Below are 22,350 nucleotides of genomic sequence, written 5' to 3' on the forward strand. Positions count from 1 at the left end.
CAGCACACCGTCTGACACAAGACCTGCAGCAAGGACCAGCAACTTTGAGAAAAACGCACTACTACAAATTAAACAGGTGCGATGCAGGGTCAGCAGATCCTTTTCTGACCGTCAGCAAGAAAACATTCTGCGCAAAATCTCTCTGTTATGCAGTTAGCAGCCAAGCAAATTAGTGTTGCCCCTTTATGGCATAAATTATGAGCGACTTTATCATCAGCTCTCCCTATGTAAAGGAGAGCTTGACCCCAAAATATAAAGGAAATTATTCAAATTTATGCAGTAAGTTTTCCTGCGCTGTCCTGCATCTTCATTGTATTGTGTTTCTTAAGCACAAACCATTAGCCTGTACGATGTGCTAGTTATTGATACATAATTTATATTCTAATTACAACTACACTGCTTTCTCACGGTAATGTATTTTTTCGGGACTAATGGTAGATGCCTGCGCGAGGTGGTTTGCAATGCAAGTAAAAAACGGTGTGGCGGAACAGACACGTTCACAGGGCAGCAATCCACACAATTCTCCACTTGACGAAAGAGAGGAAAATGTGCAGTAGACTGAAACACCCCCCTTTTTTCAGGGATCACAATCAATCTGAAAATGATGACCTGCTTTATGACTCCACTTCACCCTCTCGTGCGATGTCACTATCGGCGGGGACCGTTTTCCCCTGACAACCACTGCGCCTAGGCTGAGGTGCTGCAGAGTTGGCAGTTTGAGACACTGCAGCGCAACACGAGGGGTTACAGCATCGGTCATAAAACAAGCTGGAATTGTTCTGGCACAAAAAAATATAAATAAAAGTCACTCCACGATAGACCCGTTCAGAAGAAAGAGAGATGGTTTCATCGAGGCGCTAAACGCTTTGCAAACGTGGTTTAAGCAGCGTGTACAAATTCCACAATTTATACGCTCCTACACAGCTGAGACTAAGCTAAGCCTACACTTAGCGTAGTCCCCTCTTCAGGCTGTTTAAGCAACATCATCAATAAAAACAAGCTGTAGATCTCAGATCCAATTTGGGGCACTTGTTTCCAATCTGTACAGCCTGGTTGGATGTCTTTGGTGCACATCAGACAGGACTATACACGAGGCTTGGCAGACATTTAGCAAATGTCATGGTGCTCAGTCCCTGAGGCTATACTACTTCTAAACAAACAGATGAGTCCACCCAGCACATCTGAAGAGAAACCAACCAAATGTCTGGGTTTAAGAAAAACGAACGAGAGCAAAACATGCTCATTTACAGAGAAAAAAGGTTGAAAGCTTCTGTTTGCAAAGAGTTTAGCGCGTCACCGAATGCAGGGAGGGGAGAAATGTTGTCAGGATCAGGCACTAGAGAGGATCTATAACAGAGGTCCTCAATCTTATCCAAAAACAGCTGCTGTGGTTTGGCAGGTTCTTGTATGAGCCCAACACTACGACACCTGATTCTACTTTTCAAGGTCTTGATTAAAGACCATGATTCATTACTTAGTTGAATCAGGTATTGTAGTGCTGGACTAAAAGGAAAACCTGCACCCACAACGGCCCTTATCAGATAAGACTGGAGACCCCTGATCTGATCTATATGGTGTAGAAGCTACGGATCGTTGGACCAGGTTTGTTTGGTCCGCAGGCCCTGCTTACTGAAGTTGGGGTGACCTAAGGGGCCTCTTTTGCCTACCGAGTTGCTAGTCGGAGCTACAGTTAGGTGTTATTCAGGGGGAGAAAAGTGGAGGGAAAGGGGGGGGGGGGTAGAGGGGGAGGGAGTCATTCACAGATGGCCAAGGCACTGAAATGGTTGTTACCTGGAGCTGTTAAAACAACAACAAAGAAAACAAAAACCAAAACAGAATGTTAGAAATAAAAAAACAGCAACTGAGATAGTCAACCATTTCATTCAATGTGTGGGGTCGTTATCTTTACTTTCGAGGGAGGGGGGAGAAGGAGAAAAGGGGGAGGGTTTGTAACTGCCACAATTTTCATTTCTTCTCCTTCGAAGTCTTTTGTACTCTCGGTTTTGTGATACACAGATTTTACAAAAAGCAACATGAAAAACAAGGACAATAATTGCAAACAAGGTACACAGAAGCAAATAAAGGAGGAGTAGACAGTGAGGGAGGGGCACAGGTGTTTAACAGCGGGGGGGGGGGGGGCACATAGGGGGCACTGTGGAGGCCGCTGCTCTTACAGTTGAGGTCCATGTACCAGGCGTCGTTTCCGTGACGCGCCTTCCATATGGTCTGACCGATGGAACACACGAGCGATATGGCCAGCAGGCAGCCGAACAGAACCAGGATCTGGAAGTTGGTGATGCGCTCCACATTCGACAGCTTCAGGGGTGGCCGTGTGGAATTCTGGGACGTTGCAGGGAAAGAAGAGAGAAGAGAACTGTGATTAACTGTAGATAAACTGTAGATTACCTGCTAGTTTAATGCCTGCACTATTATCATCTTAACCTATGCCAGGGGAGGATGGGCATCCCCCTTTAGCTGGGTTCCTCTCGGGATTTCTATCCATTGGGGAGTTTTTTCTCGCCAATATTTGAGGGTGTTTCCTCCTACTAGGGAGTCGTTAACCTCATGTGCTATTTGGGGGCTTAGGGCTGATATTTCCCATTTCCCATTTCCCAACAGCGCTATACAAAAGCTTTGATTTAACTGACGTTTATGTGGCTTGGACATTAAAAAAGCAATAATGGAGGTAGGGAATAAGGGAAAACAAAACAATTATTATTTTCTGAGAAAATCCCAAGAGTGCTAATCCCATACCAATCGTCCATGTCCATCTTTATAGGACTGTATATCAGTCAAGAGATCCTTCGATCGAACTGATCCTGTGTGAATAGACATCTTCATGAATGCAATTTGCTCACCTGAATCAGACTCTGCCAAAGAGATTTGATACATGTTTGTAAATTCCACCCAGCATAGAGTTTAGTTCACAGATGAAAAAAACTTAGCTCTCAAAAGAGGAAAATCTCACAAATACACAAGATGAATTGCATGTACAGCCACATTTGGAAAGACTTCTTGCTATGTACTGTATATAAATCTCCATTAGAAATGAATGGGAATGCTGTGTCCATAAAGTTCCTGGTAAAGCAGGAAAGAACACATCCCTACTGTCTATGAAATAGCATATCCCATTCACATCCAGGGCAGTGACTGGGGCGAAAACGCAGGGATTCTTTCATCCCCTATGAATGCTCCACTGCAAAATGACATTAGAGGACATCCTCAGGTAAGGGCCGTAGTATGTTAGTATCATCAAACAAATTATGCAACCTGTTTCACCATGAGAATCAGCCACAGATTCACTTAAACCATGAAATACAAGCAGGCTGCACATATCGGTTGATGTAAATATACTGCAGATACACATACTGCCATATCAGCATAAATGAGCGGGGCTCCCTTTGGTTATTACAAAGAGAGAGGCGTTATTAGTTTCAGAGTGCATGTTCGGCACTTTCATCGATTTCGCCTCGATCCTTGCCAAAGGCAGAATGATGGAATGGGCGGCCCTACCTGCATGAGCTTGGTGTCGTGTCCGGTGTAGACCACGATGCCGTGGACCCACTGCGTGTTTCTCAGCTGGGCCCCCCTCAGCAGTATCTGGTCCGGACCCAGGGGCACGGTGCTAGAGTGGGAAAAAATGACTCATCATAAGGAAAAATAAACAAAAATCATAATGACATGATGACAGACTTCACCTGAGATACACATACTGTATGCATTTCCAAATAGTCTAAAAACCTTTGGGACAGGTTCTGTAAACACAGAAGCAATGCATCTGAAATAGCTTCACACTGCATCAACGGAAATTCTGATATCTATATCAGAAGCATAAATAACAATAATTAAAATTATATATTTACATTTGTAATGGGGGAAAGGACAGCACATGATTTGTCAATGTTCAAAAAAACAAAACAAAACCGTACAACGTTTAGATCAAATCGATTTCTTCTTCAAAACCTCACATTTCAAGCTCAAATTATATGTACATGTAAATTAATATGTACACTATGCTACTGAAGTTAGATGATAGCCGTAGGTGCCATTAAAGAACGCACACACGGCACATACTCTATAAATCTGCTGTGTACAAGAGTTTTAAATATGCTGAAAGCAAAAAAAGGCCACGTGCAATACGTCACAGCGTCATATAATAGCATTTAATGCTTCAAATCTGCACCAACAGAGCGAGCATGACCGGATAAGTACAGCTCAGCTGGAGGCTGCATCAGGTTATTATAACTGCCATGTACGGTATTTCTACCAAAATCATCATGCTCAGCAATATGATTACAATCTCATCAATATTACACACAAGACCCTGCACTCCACTGGCTCTTACATAATCAAAATGTACTGCAATACATCTGAAATATGTGGTGTTTTTGAAAACAGATTTTACAGCAGTGTAATATATTGCAATATTTTAAAGAATAAATAATTTGTATATTTGTAAATGTATCATGAAGCTTCGCAGCGTATTGCTACTATATTTATTATGTATTATGTTATGATAATGTCTGACATTTCTGTAAGGGGCTGTACAGTATGTACTTTGCATTAGCCAGTCACTTTTTAAGTCCAAGACGTGCAATATATGTATGCAAAAAATGTGCTGGTTAGGAAAAAAATTCTGGTCTCTCGGCGTCTGTAATCTGTTAGCGGTCGATCCTGCTGGCAGCATTGGGGTCTGCAGGCATGTGGCTCTGAGGTGTGACAGGCGATAGTCGGGTAAGACAGGAGGTGATGACGGGCCCTAAACGGACTGGGCAGGCCGGAGGCTCCCACTGCGCCCCTGGGCCAGTTTAACCTGGAGGCTCGCCAGAGGCGCCGTCAGCGCTAATCCTTCCCTCAAGCGCTCATCTGCGCTAGCGCTCAGAGCCCTCCTGAGAACTCCAACTCCCAGACTACAACTCCCGCTGGTCATGTGACCATTGGCAATATGCCCCTGGGCAAGACACACTCATTCAGGTCCCTTAAAGGGACAATTCAGTTGAAGTGTTTTTTTTGTTTTTTTTACAATCATTTGAGCTTTATTTTAGTTTTAGCATATCTTTCTGATTGGCTCACAGTTTTTGGGTGCAACAAAGGATATTAGAGACATTTACACACAATTCTGACAACCTATTACCATTGCAATAGCTGGGATAGGGGTATTTGGAAGTTCTTGATTAAAAGCACAAAATCCACCATGTAATTCCAAACCTTTTTTTACAGCAAAACTATGCCTCAAGGTTGTACTTCTGTCTTACTCAAGTCCTCAAAATATTATGTTTAATCTTATTTCCAGCAGTAACTATTTCCTGCAACCTGGAAGGAATTGAAACGGATATCTATGTTTGATATAAAACACAATAATCCATCCATCCATCCATCCATCCATTATCTTAACCCGCTTATCCTGAATAGGGTCGCAGGGGGGCTGGAGCCTATCCCAGCATACATTGGGCAAAAGGCAGGAATACACCCTGGACAGGTCGCCAGTCCATCGCAGGGCACACACACCATTCACTCACACATTCATACCTATGGGCAATTTAGACTCTCCAATCAGCCTAACCTGCATGTCTTTGGACGGTGGGAGGAAACTGGAGTACCCGGAGGAAACCCATGCAAACATGGGGATAACATGCAAACTGAGGCGGCAGTGCTACCCACTGCACCATCAGTGCCGCCTAGTAAAACACAATAATTATGTTTATAATTGTGAATAAATGCATAATAATAGATCTGTTTTCATAAGTATAGCCTCTGGAAATATAATGCTGCTATACAAGCAGTTTTCAGTTACTAAGTGTATAGTTTCTTACTTTACACCACAAACCCCCAAATGCTCCTATACCAGCCATTGTAAAACTGTATGGCTATCATAAACTCTTGTAAGTATCTAAAATATCGGTCATTGCACATAAAACTGTCAAGGCCAATAAAAAACATAAACAAAAACAGAGATAAAAACCAAGAAAGTGAACTTTTCCTTTAAAATCATTTAAAGCAGCTACCCCAAATAATTGTATTCTTCTATACCATACAAAAGTGAATAGATAACACATAAGATGCCATTGCATGAAATTGGTATTACAAAATTAGTTAATACCAGAAAACAATCTAACTACTTAGTTTTTTTCTTGTTTCACAACAGAACCACACCACACAACTACAATGGGCCTCATGCAAGAACATGTTCATATTCTTATAATAAATTAATTTTTTTATTTTTTTGTACAAAGGGCCTGTGCAAGTGTGCCACGTCAGATTCAACAAGCACTCCTAACTTCAGAAAACTGTCCCAAATGAAGATAAGTTTAAATAAGTTTGAGGCAAGAAAAAAGCAAGGCAGTTGCTGAATCTTGATTCATATTTGATCAGCAGCATCTAGTTTGAAAGTTTGATCTGAGTTCTGTGAGCCAGGCGAGTTGTGCGGACATGCACTCTAAGCCTCTCCATAGAAAATTAATGGAATGTGTTGTTCACATGATTTGTGTGACAGGTCGGGACCACTCCTTAATTTTCTTTCTACTTAAGAAAAAATGATAAATAATTGGTGAATTTCTCTTAAATCGCTCATATGAGAAATAAGAAGCTGTCTGTTGGTACGAGTGGCACTTGCATAATGCCTAATGTTCCTTTCTATCAAAGTAGTGATATCATCTCATTTGGACCTGAATTAAATTAAAAGCAAAAGAACACGTGCAGCAGCAGGACACTTGGCCTCTGGGCTCTGGAATCAGATTTTCCTCTCTCATGTCATTTTTAGAATTAGAGAATTAGATTACCTTACAACAGTGCACCCAATTAGAGGAAGGTAAAATAAAATGTACCTTAAAAGCTCATTAAAGGGGCAGTTCACCCAAAAATTAAATTAAAGCATGTATCCCCAGAGTATTATCGTCAGTGCTATCCTCAGATTACTATCTAACCACCTAGTTTCGCGAAGATGGGCCAAATTTTCTACATTTGATGAACTTTCAGACACAATTTGCCATGATATAATGAGCCTCTATGCACCTCTTAATTTATAGTAATCAATGCGCCAACGATTTACAGGCGAAAAACTCAAGAGCAATGTCTCTTTCCAAATGCCATATTTACTTGCAAACATCAACAGAGCTCAAAAATGCACATTTTAATTGAGAACTATTTCTCCTCCTTCTTCCTTCCTACTGCAGGAACTCACCAACTGTGTCCATGCAAGCGGATGTTTCCACCGAAGGACACAGTATTCTTGACGAACGACCCCATTAACTGTTCAGAAATACTACTACGAGCATGAGGCCAAGCCCTAGTGAAGCCTAAGGAAGGTCTCCACCATGAAACCAAACGAGCCAACCAACGAGTCACTCCAACCTGTGGCCTTCCAGTCTCATGTTGCCGACGAAGTCGTACAGGTGACGGTTTGGGCTCTCACACTCCATCCGTCCAGACAGCCTGGTCAGGCTGTCAATGTCTTTGTTTTCTGCTGTGATCTGTAAGCCCTGGGAAAAGAGCAGCAGAAGCAGGAAGAGGTTAGAAGAATGTAGTGGCAGTCATCTTGGCTCTGTTAATGCTAAGTATGCACAGGTCAAACACAGCCATAATGTGCCCCTCTATGATTTGCGGAGTTGTACTCAGGGATTACACTGGCCATATTCTTGTATCCTTATACAGTTAACTGTTGGATCTTTATGGTTGCACATTCATATACACACAGTGCGCACTTTCACTGGTATTTATTAAACTTCTTTTTTAGACTTATTAGTCTTCTGCTGCTGCAGCCTACTGACTTAGAGGTTTGACGCTTTATGTGTTCAGAGATGCTTTTCTGCATACCACTGTTGTAATGCGTTGCTATTTGTGTTACTGACACCTTCCTGTCAGCTTTGACCAGCCTGGCCCTTCTCCTCTGACCTCTCTCATTAACAGCATGTTTTTGCCCACAGAAATGCTGCTTCCTGAATGTTTTTTTTTGTTTTTTGCATTCTCTGCAAACTCTAGAGACTAGAGTGAGTATTCCAGGAGATCAGTAGTTTCTGAGATACCCAAACCACCCTCTCTGGCACTCAGATCACATTTCTTCCCCGTTCTAACATTTGGTCTGAAAAACAGCAGAACCTCTTCACCATGTCAACACGCTTTTATGCATTTAGTTGCTGCCACGTGATTGGCTGATTAAATATTTGCATTAACAAGCAGGTGTACAGGCCTACCTAATGAAGTGGTCAGAGTGTATATACAACCTTACTACATACTATAATGACCTAAAAACCAGTACATAATTACCTCAAAATAACAAATCTTGTTAATATTAATACAACTAAATCACTGTGACAGAAATGTGTGTTATGGGGGTTTCATCAGTTCACACTTCCCAATATAACTCTAGCAAATGATTATCTCCTCTCCCTTTTTACACTTTCCATTTCTCATGCTGAAGAGCCATTTACCCACACCTGCTACACTTTTCACCTCCGATATTCTCACCGAATAAATCAGGCCGCACGGAATCAGCAGTGACGCTCTATCTGTCCTCCAGCGTTTAAGATGCCGTATTTTCTGTAATTACCGTTACAGGAGGAACTGAACACAAGCAAATCTAATGCTTTATGGTTCAGTTGCTTCCCAACACGTGGCCTTCAAGGACACCCTGCTTCCAGGGAGCCCTGTGCCTGCCTTCCCCACAAACTGACATGGAAGCTGCCCAGGAAAGCACGGTTTGGGGCTCACTGGAGCAGAGAGAACTGTCCCTCCACAGGGAATGGAAAGCTGAGTGGGTTCTGGCCCAGTTGTGAGGGGTGCACTCCAGTGCAAAGTGGTACCTGACAATCTATTAAACCAGTGATGTCACAGGACATGCCAGTCAGTGCCTGCTTTATGAGAGTCCAGCCCCCTTTCTTATCCTGCTTTCCATACCTTTGAAAAGCACAGGGCTTTTAGCCTTGACATACTTATCTATCCCAACAAAGACTAAACCTCTGCCTTTAAGCTACATTATACTTGACACCTGAGCTGGAATCCCAGTGCCTGGATCAATGTATGACTGACATATAGGTCTGTATGTCAATGCTAATGTGACAGTACATAACAGGATAGAAGCATTGCTAATGACTTGAATATAGTCAGTTGTGTATAGCTGTAGCGATAGCAATGTCACAGTGATTTACACAATCAACCGTTGGCCATGTACTAGCATGAATATGTATGAAGCTTACAATGTTACAATGGGGCCTCCTAGGTACAGTATAACTGGAGGGTCTCCTAGGAGATTGTTCCTGCCATGCCACGAGTTAAGTAATCTTTCGCAGAGGAATGCAATGCTTCAAAAAAATATATATATATAAACAAACTCACCTGTCGTATTTTAAGGTTTGTCTCTCCATCTAGGTTTGATGTCTCAATATAGCACATTGCTTGGGGCTCACTGGTAAAGAAGGAATGAGAGTGAATTTTGTGTTCAGTCCACACACACACACACACACACACACACACACACACACGCACACACGCACACACGCACACACAATTTATAAGTGAAATTAAAAGTGAATTTCATTTTGTCATTCTCTATTGCAGTTTGAAGTTTCTTCTCCTGAAAGATGTCTGATGGAATGAAAACTCAGAAAGGACAGCTAAAGATGACAGTATAACCCGAGACAGGAGAGCACGTTCTGAAGCTTGACAGCAGAAAATGACTGAGCAGACACATTTTCTCTGTAATGAAATGTCCCTCAGATCCAGAGTCAATAGCTAATTTCGAAATTTGAGTCAGCCCTTTGGCAGATTGCTAAATATATATATAATAAAATAAATCAAAGCACAGATATGAACTGCTTCCAGTTTCCCCATTTCCGATCTTGCAAATTTAGCCATCCTTTGCGTACAACAGAAAAACACACAAAACAGCAACCTGCACACACTGCAGTTAATCAGGCAGACAATTAGCCAGCACAAGCACACCGAGCCGGAGCAAGACGGTGCTTGAGGAAGGCTGAGCGGCTAATTATGAATCCCTTTAGCCAGGTAAATTGGGCACAGTGAGGACCCAACCTAAATATCAGAAATAACCAGTCTAATGGGGACCTCAGTGCCCACAAGGTGGGTAGAACAGGTACAGAATGTTCCACCCAATAGAGACTGAAGCAGGACCAAATGAGCCAGCGCTTGAAAAATGCAGCAGTCAAATACATGCACAGGTAAAACGCAAATATAAATGTGCATGAAATACTGACTGCAAACACACTATTTCTTGCAGCTTTCAAGCAATTCATTCATGAGAATTGACACAATAAGCACTTAAGCAGTTTTATGGAACTGTAATTTTGGTACATTGTGTCACATTAAATCAAAGTTGGTGGTCAGATTGCAGCTGAAGTAATGCATACAAAATCAGCAAATGAAAATGCAAGGCCTCCTCTCTACAGCTGTTTTGAATGCCAATCTCTGTGCTTCTGATTCACCAAATTATTATTGACAATAGCTTTTTTTTCTTTTTCCATTTTTTGGAACTTAGCTCTAGTCTAATGGACTCATTTTCCAAATTCTCCAGTTCTTCTAAGTCAAACATCAGAATGAAAATAAAACAATTATACATACATTAATTATGTATAGCTAAATGGAAATATGCAGACTTCAATAAAAAAATAAGCTTGAAAGGTTTGTTTTGAACATTTATTCTATCAATTACATGAGATATTACATGACTCACTCTAGAGAGAATAAGTTTTGTAGAATTCCTTTTGGCATTTTACAATGCTCCTACTTTCTTACACAGGCAGCAAGAGCCATTTAATGGTTTAGATTCTCATATAAAAACTGAAACTAGGAAGAGTTTTAGACGTCACTTCAGTTACTTGTTACCCCAGAAAAGCTCCCTTCTCTGGAGACACAACACATGGTACTGTACTTCAGAGAAAAACTACATTCTTAAACTTGAGATTATGAACAATGTTGCACATGACAGGGTGAGCTCTCAACGTTGAGCATATAGTACGCTATTAATATCATCCTCCATTCTGCAGCTGTTGAACTTTAATCTTGGATTTAGAGATAGAAGCAGACAGAGATTGCTTCCCCTGTCTGTTCCCTCCAGAGGAGTATTCGGCAAGGCCAATTTTCCTCTGACAACTTCAAACGGATTTACTGCGTACACCAAGGGCTACGCGTTTGTCGCCTATGGAATTTGAACTGCATCTTTCATTGCATCGCATTACATTACAATCACTTGTCAATGAGCACCACTTGAATGCATTTTGTTGGCCGGGCCGAGTGCCCCTTTGGCTGGAACAGAGGACCCAGTGGTCAGACTCTACAAAAGAGGCAGCAGACTGAACTCCTGACCTGGATGAGAGAATGACGAGGTCGGCAGGGAGGTGATCTCCATTGGTGGCTCGGACTATCTCCCCAACGGAAACCTACATTAGCAGCCACAGCAGGGGGGGAGAGGGGGGGAGAGAGAGAGAGAGAGAGAGAGATGGAGGGAGGGAGGACCAAACAAGGGATGGCAGGAAAAGCATGTGAACAAGAGAGGTGAACAAAATTTACTGAGAACATATAACCACACACAAGGTTACAAACTGCTTCTCCAAAAACCCAATTTTCCTGTTTTTTTGGGTTTTTTTCTAAATCCATTTCAGTCAGGTCACACACAGCAAAAAGAAGAGGCAGTGGAGCAAGCCGGAAGGCTCACTTAAAGCACTGGTACACACTAATGCACACCGCCAAATGTCACTGCTCACAAGACCCGTTTCATCATTCGGGGCGTCAGACACCAGTCGGAACCAATCACGGCTTCACGGACGCTGTTCAGTGCTAGAAGGGGACATCATGACATGGTCTTTGGTCCTGCTAAATTGCAAATCTCACAGCAAGATCTGATGTGGCATGGAGTTTTGAAAAAAATAAATAAAGGGAAAATGGAGAAGCAAAAATTATATGAAAATAATTAAGAAAGCTGTCCTCTTAAAGAGAAGTAATGACTCAGATAAGGCAAAACTACTCAGAGCTCAACCCTGTACAATACGTGTACACACCCATAGGGAAGATACAAGTGGAGCAGTTGGTAAGATGGGAACCAAGTGCATGACATTCTGGAAGGTTCTCAAGAGCATAAAACACTGTACATACATGTGTACAAATATGTTTCAAATGTACTGTTGCTAATTCTGATCAGAATTTATGTTCCTTTGTTTTGCCATTTTTCACCCATCACTTCCCCAGAAGACTAGACTGAGTGTAGTGGAAACCCACCCAAAAATGTCCTGACAAGCAGCCTAATTTACAATTGGTCAGTCCTCCAGGTCATTTTCATTACTTTAGTTTCTCCCCAATTTTCCTGGACAAGAGTAGGATTGTGTCAGCTGTCATATACTCTTTGCGATTTACTTTAACAATATCTCCCACCACTACCTGCAAGAAACAAACTAGCCATTGATTAAGATCCTTCACAGACAGAACTGAACCGTGGTGGGCTCAGTTCCAATGCTGGAAGCTAACAATTAGTCTTTCATATTACTGGGAGGTAGGACACTGCCCAATCAGTTACTTTGACAAACCTGATAAGAGAAGGCAAAGTATTGCAGAGGTTGACAATACGTCTGATCACTGGTTGTTAAAACTGTAGATGCGCTTGTTTCCTTAGTGGAGGTGTGACTACAGAAGTTCATGTGACTGAACAGTGGCTGCATTTTGCCTCTCAAAATAAGGTGGGGATTGCTACGATTGCTTCGTCCTTATCCCAGAGACAAACTTCTAAAAGGACAGCCGAAGATTGAAGTCTAATAGCGATAAACACTAAACTGTTAATCACACTTTCTTGCAGTCTGCCTATAGAACCATCAGTCCTAGTAATACAATGAAAACAAAGAAAACAGTTTCTTTCAGTGTATCTCTGGTTATATAGTTGCTGTCTGTACTGAAATGTCAAGCCAAAGAGTTCCAGTGATGTAACTGAAGGTTCAATTCTACAGGGGTATGCTGTTCATGTCAAAAACCGACAGAGTTGGATTCAGTGCTGCAGTACAGTGTTTTAGAAAGCATCCCAAGATTTCAAACATTTTCTTTTCCAGAACAGTCAAAATAATAATAGAAGCACTTTCTATACATTATAATTGCGTGGCTCTCATTTTGCTTATAATTGTAAAACATTAAAAACTAGGCCAGTTCATTCAGATTTCAAGAACCAAACAAAGCCTTATATAAACCTGAAAATGAGACAGTAACGTCAGTGTGTGTTTGCAGTGACGATGCACGGCTGCATGTTTCCTCTGCTTCTCGCGTATACTGCCTGTGTGAGGTCGCTGGCTAAACATAGTTAGCCTTCAGAGAACAGGGCTTCGCGCCTTCTAATTACTGCTACTGCATTCTTGACGAGGTAATTAATTCTGCTCATGAAAAAAAAAAAGAAATTCACAGACAAAAGCTGCTTTCTGTTCCCCAGTGTCGCCGGCGGTTTCTGCGGACGGCGAATCGTTGGATTTAATTACAGGCTGACGCAGATGCTCTCTGCGCACCTACAGCAAACAGAACGAGAGATCTCTTCTTCTCTTCTTAATAAGCAGATATAGGTGGTGGAGGTGCGATGTGTGCAGGGAGGGAAACAAAACGACACCTGCCCGGTGCTCTATTTCTGCAAAACAGACTGGGATAATTGCCCTTAATAATACATGGCTAGTTACGTCAGAGCCTGGAAAAGGTCCGCAAATGCAAAGCTGCATAATTTATAGGGCTGCTGATGAATATCGCAGTACTACCGGATCCCACTCCCACCCCACCGGCCCATCGGCCCCCTCTTCACACGGCATAAGCCCAGGCTACATACCTTCTCCCAGTGCACAATCTCCCAGGCCCCGTTCCTCAGCACTGTGAGAAGCAGAAGAAGAAAGGAGACACAGGCTTTTTTTGTGATGGAGGCTCATAAATAAATCATCTTAAAGCGATGAGGGACATTACCAAGGCAAAACAACACAATGTGGATTAGTGTTGTATCTCGGCCAAATATTTAAGCTTAAGCTTAAGGCATCAATTAAACCTGACAAATCGATGCATGGTAAACATGTACACTCAGTGAGCACTTTATGAGGTATTTCTTTGATTTACTTTATTATGCTGCCGTCTAAACATTGCATACTGCTGTTATTTTTGCCTTGTGGAGGTGCTGTATTGTGTAAATTAATTTGTTTCTCTGTTATAGAAGTTGCAGGTAGACCATACCTTGCGTTTCCTTCTTGTTTACGACGCCGTCTGCATTATGCCGTTTCTAGGAAAAAGAAACAGGCAACGGTTACACTCTTCCTTCTACAGTTGGTCTCCAGCCAACAGATATGCACTTTCATGCTGCACAGCAGAATGAGAATGTGTTTGGGGGCAAAATACTCTAGAGCCATTTTTTTAGAGCCATTGACAAAAAATATATATATTTCAGATGCATCAAAAATTGTGACTGACGTCCAAGTCTAAATCTGCACAATGTCAACATACCTCCTACGACAGACAGAATAACAAATAATAACGATGAATATTTTAACAAGGTATCTCCTTTCTTTACACCAAAGTAAAATACATCTTATTCATACAATATTCAATCATATCTTATATCCACACACAGGAATGTGGAAAATATTTGGCGCTTTCTGAAAAGCATCTTGTGCCAAAGAAGTAGTGTCAGGAAAATACCGCCTTCACAGATAGAGAGACATCATGTGTCAGGAACCAGCCAATCAAATGTAAACTCAGCTGCTCACCCCACTGAGGGACGGGAGGGGAGGGAAGAGAGAACTCCCCAGGTCAACTGCTAAGGCTGGGGAACGGAAGCGTGTCGGGTGTGTACACGATCGCCCCTCTCTCTGTTTACACGCTGGCTTTGATCCCCCCTTAATTGAGCAGGTCAGAAATAACTTCCCGCGCAATCCGTCCGCTCGTTACCCCGGCGAATGGGCCTGAGACGCGCTCCTTCTCTGATCTCGGGTGCGTCTACTCGCACCGGGATTACGCGGAAAAGCAAACCGCCCTCTGGATATCTCCAGCTCGGTTTCCCCCGATCCAGGGTCAGTGTGCACAAGAAACCGAGCTCATTACCAGGCCGGCTCAGGAAAAAACTTCCCGTGTTCTGAACACATACGCACAGAGTGTGAACCAAACAGGGCGACTTCCACACGAACCTCCCTTATTTACTGGAGCACTGATGACGCACACTTCTGGGAATTATATGAGAACCATGGGAGATGCTCTCGCTCCACACAAAGCAGCCTATTCAACGGAAGAGAATTCCACAGCAGTTAGGAAAGCGCCGCCCTCACTGTGCGTTCCTCCAGCCCTCGTTAGCGACGACTCGATTCTGCGTGCATGCTGCAGCACTCAACATCCGCCAGCCAATAATTATTAATCACAATAGATGCACCTGGGGCTGTTTGTGAGCGCCTGATTGTGTAGTGACTGCGGTTCAATAACGAGCCTGCCCGTTACCGAAACACAGATAACCAATAATGGACAGAATGTTTTTCTTTAGTTTATTTCTACGCCGATACAGACCTGCGAGCCATTTCACCATTGAAAGGGAAAACCTCCCCGGGAACCCACGAGGGGAGGGGAAGAGACAAAGTGAAGACGAAACGGAGTGGAGACGGGGTCACCCAGTGGGAAGAAGTCCTGAGGGTGTTACGCTTGGGATGCAGGATGACTCATCCAACACAGCGGTGGAGGAGGAGGAGGAGGAGGAGGAGGAGGGGACCCAGGAATCCTCCTCGCTGTGGATTTCCCCTGCCACAGTGATTAGGACCGTGAACGCATCCGACCGGAGCCTCGAGGGTAAACCTCCGCCGCAGGCGGGTGCACAGAAGCGCCTAAGTCTACGAGGCGAGGGAACCCAGCACCCCCCCTCACAGGAATGACTCAGTGACTGTTAAACCATGCACTCCCCTCCCCACCATTAAAACCCGGCTTTCTTCCCTCCGCTCTGTTGTTCCATTTCCTCTAGTCACAGTGGAACTGCAAGCATCCGCGCATTTGATCGGCGGTACCGATCACCTGACCCAGTGGGCCTCTCCTCTCTGTGGAGTGGAGGACTCCCCAGGCAAGGAAGGAAACATAGTCCCTCCTGCAGAACTTCCACACAATGAAGCCAGTGGAACATCCCCACAAGGCCAGGCCACACACATTAATACAGTTTCTTTCAAACAAATTCAAGGATCTCTCAATTAGAATGCTGGACCTGAGGCTACCCCACTCAGAATAAACACTGGCTGGTACAACTGTAAATGTGACTGGCTCTTGAAAACCTAGGTCTTTATTGTTTATGACAGTACACAGCTCAAGCTTTAAAATGATGTATACAGATGACATGCGCTTCAGTTAATGGGGCACAGATAATGATGGATGGACAGTACACGCATGTAAAAGTGCTAGCGCAGGATCGTGGCTTCCGCTAAGCCAAACGATGGTGACACATAAGCACATCGAGGCCAAGACAGTTCCCGTAGGAAAGTAAAGCGGCACAATCCCCCCTTGTAAATACGCTCACCTTCCCAAATTCAGAACTGTTCATGAAGTTCATCACTCCAGCCCTGTCCCTCGCCCTGAGGTTGCTCAATTCCTGCCCCCCTCTGATTCATGGTCATGCCTCGATCCTACCTTTAGGCTCCTCTATACCGCTTGCAATTTGGCGGTTCAGGCCTTGGGTTCGCCCTTTAAATTTTTTGGCCTTCTTTTCAGTTACTCTGTAAAGGGTATTAGTGACAGTCTTCTGTAAAAAGCACTACACAAATAAACCTGAATCAAATTGAATTAGCTAAATTCCAAACAGCTGAGGATGGGAGGGGTGCAAGCTGACCCTGGTGGAGATTGACGCTGGACCTCTTCCAGAAACACAGAGCAGCAGATGCCGTCTGCGCCAGCTCTTTGGCGGCGGCTGACGGTCAGAGCTTCTGCAGCGGCGAACAGCGGAGGAGGGGAGACGTGTGTCGCACTTCAATCCCGCCGGGAAACACGACGCTACAGAGTGCAGCGCATGTCACCGCTCGATCCCAGGGGTTTCATTGCGTGTACCTCGCAAAGACTAGGCTCAGGTACGAGAAAAGGCCTACGTCTCCCCAGACCGGCTCGCTTTCTCAGAAGGCTAACACGTTAAAACTTTGGAGCCTTTTCATGCCAATGCAGACAAAGAGCTCACTTACAGTGAACGAACAATGCACCGTTTCAAACATTACGTACAATTACAATTACAAGGCAATTATACCTCACAAACACGAAAGAGGTGCTACAATGGTCATGAAAACTATTGACATATAAAAATATTGTGGAAAAAACCCTATGTACAACTACGATTAATGTGTTTATTTATCTAGGTCCCACTGAGATAGCAATGACGCAGGACCAGAATTATTTTTGTAAATCACACAGCTTAAAACACAGCAGAATACAGTACAATCCATACAACAGTAATATAAATTATCATGAATCATGATTATAATGAAAGATCGTCATTATTAGCACATGCTTTCATTGAAAAAACATATGTGCTTGCTGGAGTAAATGGCGTAATTCTTCTATTGAATTAAAAAAGGGCATTATTTGGCCGAAATGTTGGGAGAGCCAGCTCACAGCCGGAAAACAAACATTTCCCCAAGGACTACCTTTAATTAAAAAGTCTGAACAAGCCATTTACAACCACTTTGAAAAGCAGACTGACACATTTTCATCAAACAGAGGCATGCATTCTGTTTTATAACTGCCTCCCACAAGTCCATAATAGCTTTTTAAAAGTGATATTTTTCATTTTTTTATGTGACTCGCAATGTGTCGACGGTTATCACTCACGCTGATATCGCTATTAGGCGTGGAGAAAAGCGTGTCATGGGCGAGGCGGCAAAAGGCGATGATATGTTTGAAGTGACTGCTTCCAGGAGAGCAAGGCCCTTGGCTCCTCACGGAAAACGTTTACGAACGCTGTATGAATCATGCCTCCAGCCTCGTGGCCCTGAACGTCTGCTAAATTAAAAGAGCGATAAAACACAGGCCGGGGCATGTTTGTGGTGGACAGAAGGGCTATTATGAGGGGAAGCCAGGGGGAAGAGTCCGTGTAGAGGAGGATGGCAGGTCAGAAACTAAACCAGTAACAGTATGGACAACAGAGTGAGCCCTTGCCCTGCTGTCACTAAACCAGTAACAGTATGGACAACAGAGTGAGCCCTTGCCCTGCTGTCACTAAACGAGTAACAGTATGGACAACAGAGTGAGCCCTTGCCCTGCTGTCACTAAACCAGTAACAGTATGGACAACAGAGTGAGCCCTTGCCCTGCTGCCACTAAACCAGTAACAGTATGGACAACAGAGTGAGCCCTTGCCCTGCTGTCACTAAACCAGTAACAGTATGGACAACAGAGTGAGCCCTTGCCCTGCTGTCACTAAACCAGTAACAGTATGGACAACAGAGTGAGCCCTTGCCCTGCTGTCACTAAACCAGTGACAGTATGGACAACAGAGTGAGCCCTTGCCCTGCTGTCACTAAACCAGGGACAGTTTGGACAGCAGAGTCAGCACTGGGCTTGCTGTCACTAAACCAGTGACAGTCTGGAGCATAGACTCAGCCCTGGGCTTGCTGTCACTAAACCAGTGACAGTTTGGACAACTGAGTCAGCCCTAGCCCTGCTGTCACTAAACCAGTGACAGTTTTGGACCATAGAGTTACGCCTGGGCTTGTCAGTATCTAGTCCCCCATCCCTCAACAGTTTAGGTCATCCTTCCCTAAACACATTCCCTACAGTACCAGTGCAGTACGGTGCTATAAATCCTTGTACTCCTAGCTCATTTGGCAACAGGGGGTTGAAGGTTTAGTCTACAAAGGTCCTGGGACTCTGCTGTTCAAGGGTGATCACAAGCCCCTTCTCTTCTGGTTGATGAGCACCTGGGGAAAATTTGAGTACGTTCAGTGAGCTGCGCCGAGCTGCGGCCCTCACCCCTCTCCGAGCTCGGAATATGTCACAGGTTACCATGGTAACCCCCTCCCCCCTCCCCGCGAGGTCTCCCTCCGCCGTTCCGCAGAGATCTCCTCTCCTCCCCCGAACCCCGACGAGAAGAACCCCTGCGGGGAGCCTGTCTTTCTCTGAACGGAAGATGACAAACGACCGGAGCAATGCAGTCATTAATGCAGGGACAGCTGAGCGCAACAGAGCTTCACCTTTTCCTGCGACGCTGGCCTTTTTCAGGAGGGGAGAAAAACTGTGAGAGAGCCCGTGTGCAAGAACACATCAATCACCAGACGCACGAGAGGCAGGGCCAGGAGAGCTTCTCTCACCGCCCTCCCGCCACCCTCTCCTGGGAGGGGCGGAAAAAGATGAACTTTTTTAATCAGGACGATGCAGGAGTAAACGAGGAGATGATCGCGATAGAATGGGGTGCTGCAGTGTATTCTGGGAAGGGGTGGATTGAGGACCCTGACCCAGGCTAACACGAACGTTAAGAGGAAGGGAAAGGCGAACCGGAGCGATGCAGGTGACCTCACCTGTTACACAAGACAGTGTTTGTGTATAGTGGCACTACATGGAGGTTGGAATGCTGAGTATTTCTCAGTGCTGTACTGGATGGAATGTCCAGGGGTCAGAAACTAAAAGCCCTGCCACGTCTTTGTTCCACATATGAACTCAGCCAGCTGATTTCACTAGCCCTACTCTACCTCCTGCCTTAAGAATTATGCTATTCAAACCCGGATTTTCCTCCTCTGCTGAAAACGGTGCTCCGAGGTAGAAAACTCGGACAAGGACATTTTCACCTCAGTCATAGACCCTGAACTGTGTGCGACTTGCTATGAGAGAGAAGAATTATCCATCATTTCGGTTTGTGCTAACTGTAAATCTATTTACATATGTTCCACTTGTGCAAAGGTGCTATTAATAAACAGAAACTCAAAATTCAGAGCAGACGCTGTCTTCCAGAATCTTGCCCCACGTGCTCCACAGGGCCGGGAGGGTAACCTTCACCAGGATAACGAGGTCCTCGGCACATCCCCCGGCCCCTGCCCGCTCAATGATATCCGCATGCAGGGGGCCCCTGAAAAGCGCCAGGCTGGCTGTTCATCAGAGGTGAGGAGGAGACGCGCGTCTCACACCGCAGAACTACATGGTGCCAATAGAGTTCAAGTACATGGCAGACCACGATGGACCCTGCTGCACGCCATCTGCAACCGGAGTGTTAGAAAGTCTGAGGGGAAACTGAGCAAATTAAAATACAATTAAACACGAGGGTGGGATGGTGCAGATATAACAACATAGTGGCACAGAGATTTCACAGTCACATAACACAGCTCATTTTTGCCCTTTTCTCCTAAAGGTGGACGCAGGTCTAACCGGCTTGCATTCTTTGTGCCGCACAGACGGGACTTCGGTTCCCTGCGGTTTGACATTAATGTAGTGCTTTCGGGCAAGAATCTCCATCTTTCGCCATAACTGCAGCAACAGTTGCACTCCTGTCTCTGCCGATACGAGCGAAGGCCGCGTCTAATGCGATGCTATGTGACCTGTGGATGAAAGTCAAGGCCGTCTTCGGGAACATTAGCGTGCGCTCTCCCCTCAGGCCAGGGTGAGGAGGCAGGAGTGTGGGGAAGTGACTGATCTGGACTGCCTGAGATTTATGCCCCGGCTCTCCTGTGTGTGAGCAAACACGGCTCTGTGTGTGTGTGTGTGTGTGTGTGTGTGTATGTGTATGTGAGCACATGTATGTGCGAGTGTGGCAGTTTGTGTACAAAAAGAGGACTATCTCTCAGGGTCTCACTCTCTCTCTCTCCCCGTCTCCCCCCCTCCCCCCCTCCCCCCCTCCCCCCGTCTCTCTCTCTCTCTCTGAGAAATTAGTGTGCTCAGAGCAATAAGAGAGCCCTGTGATTAATGATTTTGGGGAGGGCTCCCAAACTCGCTGGAAGCCTATTCTGCGGTCAGCGTGTCACATGCAGGACTGGCAGAAACCTGCGGGAGCCTCCACTCAGCCACCCTCGTGCCGCATGCTAACGGTGATCCAGCTGAATAACAGCACACAGGCTAGAGAAACAGCCCACAGAGGGAGGGGGTCCCAATACATTCATCAAGAGTCCCATCAATCTTCTCGATGCTGCGGCAGCGCTCGAGCGAGCGGGTGCTAACTGGACGGCTGGCTGTCCACTCGGCTGTCGCCTCCACCCGTCACATCCAACCCGCTTATCGCTCCACCGTGGGCCCATGGGCTCCCACTGACAGGTGCTTTTAACTGGGACTGACAGGCGCCGGTGCAGGAATGGCGGCCCACACGCCCACCGCACGCAGCCCAGGAAAATGTCCGGCTCAACTGCGCGCCGGTCTGAGACACAGAGGGGGTAAACTTCACCACCCTCCGTCTAAATCCAATTTATAAATAACATGGGCCTACGCAGGGATGCTCAGAGGGACGTCACCAGAGGAAGTCCGCTACGCCGGGACAGCCAGCTCAATTTCCTTAAATTATTCACACATCTCATACGCGTGGCTGACACTTCAATTAAAAATGACTAAAAAATTCAGGATGCTGTTAAATAAAGTTGGTCCGCAGCCGTCGCAAGATCTTCCCTTTAATCATTTCCGGACGACTCCTTCAGAGCACTTCAATGAAGAAGCTGAATGCATGATTAGCATAATGTTCAAATAAAGACAGTCAGACTACCAACTGCTTTGGCTGTTAATTACTGAAAAGCACCCAGCTTGGCTGTACATGGCTTTACGTAGCCAGGCAGCTTGAACCCCAGTCCAACTCAGTTAAGTAAAAACTGACTCACAGATGAGACAGAATGCTTTTAGAAATTTGGGTTTCGTAAGAACAATATGGGGAGGCACGGATGGTGCAGTGGGTAGCACTGCCGCCTCACAGCAAGGAGGTCCTGGGTTCGAATCCCCATCGGCCAGGGCCTCTCTGTGCGGAGTTTGCATGTTCTCCCTGTGTTTGCATGGGTTTCCTCCGGGTACTCCGGTTTCCTCCCACAGTCCAAAGACATGCAGGTTAGGCTAAATTGCCCATAGGTATGAGTGTGTGAGTGAATGGTATGCATGCCCTGCGATGGACTGGCGACCTGTCCAGGGTGTATTCCTGCCTTTCGCCCAATGTATGCTGGGATAGGCTCCAGCCCCCCTGCGACCCTGTTCAGGATAAGCGGGTTAGGATAATGAATGAATGAATGAATGAATGAAGAACAATATGACGTGGTATGCTGGTGGGGTTTGCGTTTGTGTCTTTTGCGTTGGGTTCCTCACCAGGTCTTCTATGAACTCCTTCACGGCCGCAACCACCAGGATGAACAGCAGGGGCACCAGGGTGGTCCATCGTCCCGTCGGGGAAACGTCCGGAATTTGCTATGGGTGGGGGGTGGGGGGGGGGGGGGGGGATGGG

The 22,350-nt window shown here is 45.1% G+C and overlaps 1 protein-coding gene across 2 annotated transcripts in view; it reads right to left on the minus strand.

Moving 5' to 3' along the window:
- LOC133130380 (phospholipid-transporting ATPase IA) overlaps positions 1 to 22,350 on the minus strand; it is a 125,869-nt gene that overhangs the window by 72,473 nt on the left and 31,046 nt on the right. For both annotated transcript variants that reach the window (XM_061244940.1, XM_061244939.1), the window contains exons 4-11: positions 22,215 to 22,313; positions 14,188 to 14,233; positions 13,796 to 13,836; positions 11,317 to 11,390; positions 9,331 to 9,400; positions 7,351 to 7,478; positions 3,514 to 3,625; positions 2,175 to 2,340 (exon numbers count right to left, since the gene is read on the minus strand). In XM_061244940.1, the coding sequence (XP_061100924.1) occupies positions 2,175 to 2,340; positions 3,514 to 3,625; positions 7,351 to 7,478; positions 9,331 to 9,400; positions 11,317 to 11,390; positions 13,796 to 13,836; positions 14,188 to 14,233; positions 22,215 to 22,313 (736 nt within the window). The remainder of the gene's footprint in view (positions 1 to 2,174; positions 2,341 to 3,513; positions 3,626 to 7,350; positions 7,479 to 9,330; positions 9,401 to 11,316; positions 11,391 to 13,795; positions 13,837 to 14,187; positions 14,234 to 22,214; positions 22,314 to 22,350) is intronic.

This window comes from Conger conger, chromosome 6 (assembly GCF_963514075.1).
Source record: "Conger conger chromosome 6, fConCon1.1, whole genome shotgun sequence".
Classification (NCBI taxonomy): Eukaryota; Metazoa; Chordata; class Actinopteri; order Anguilliformes; family Congridae; genus Conger; species Conger conger.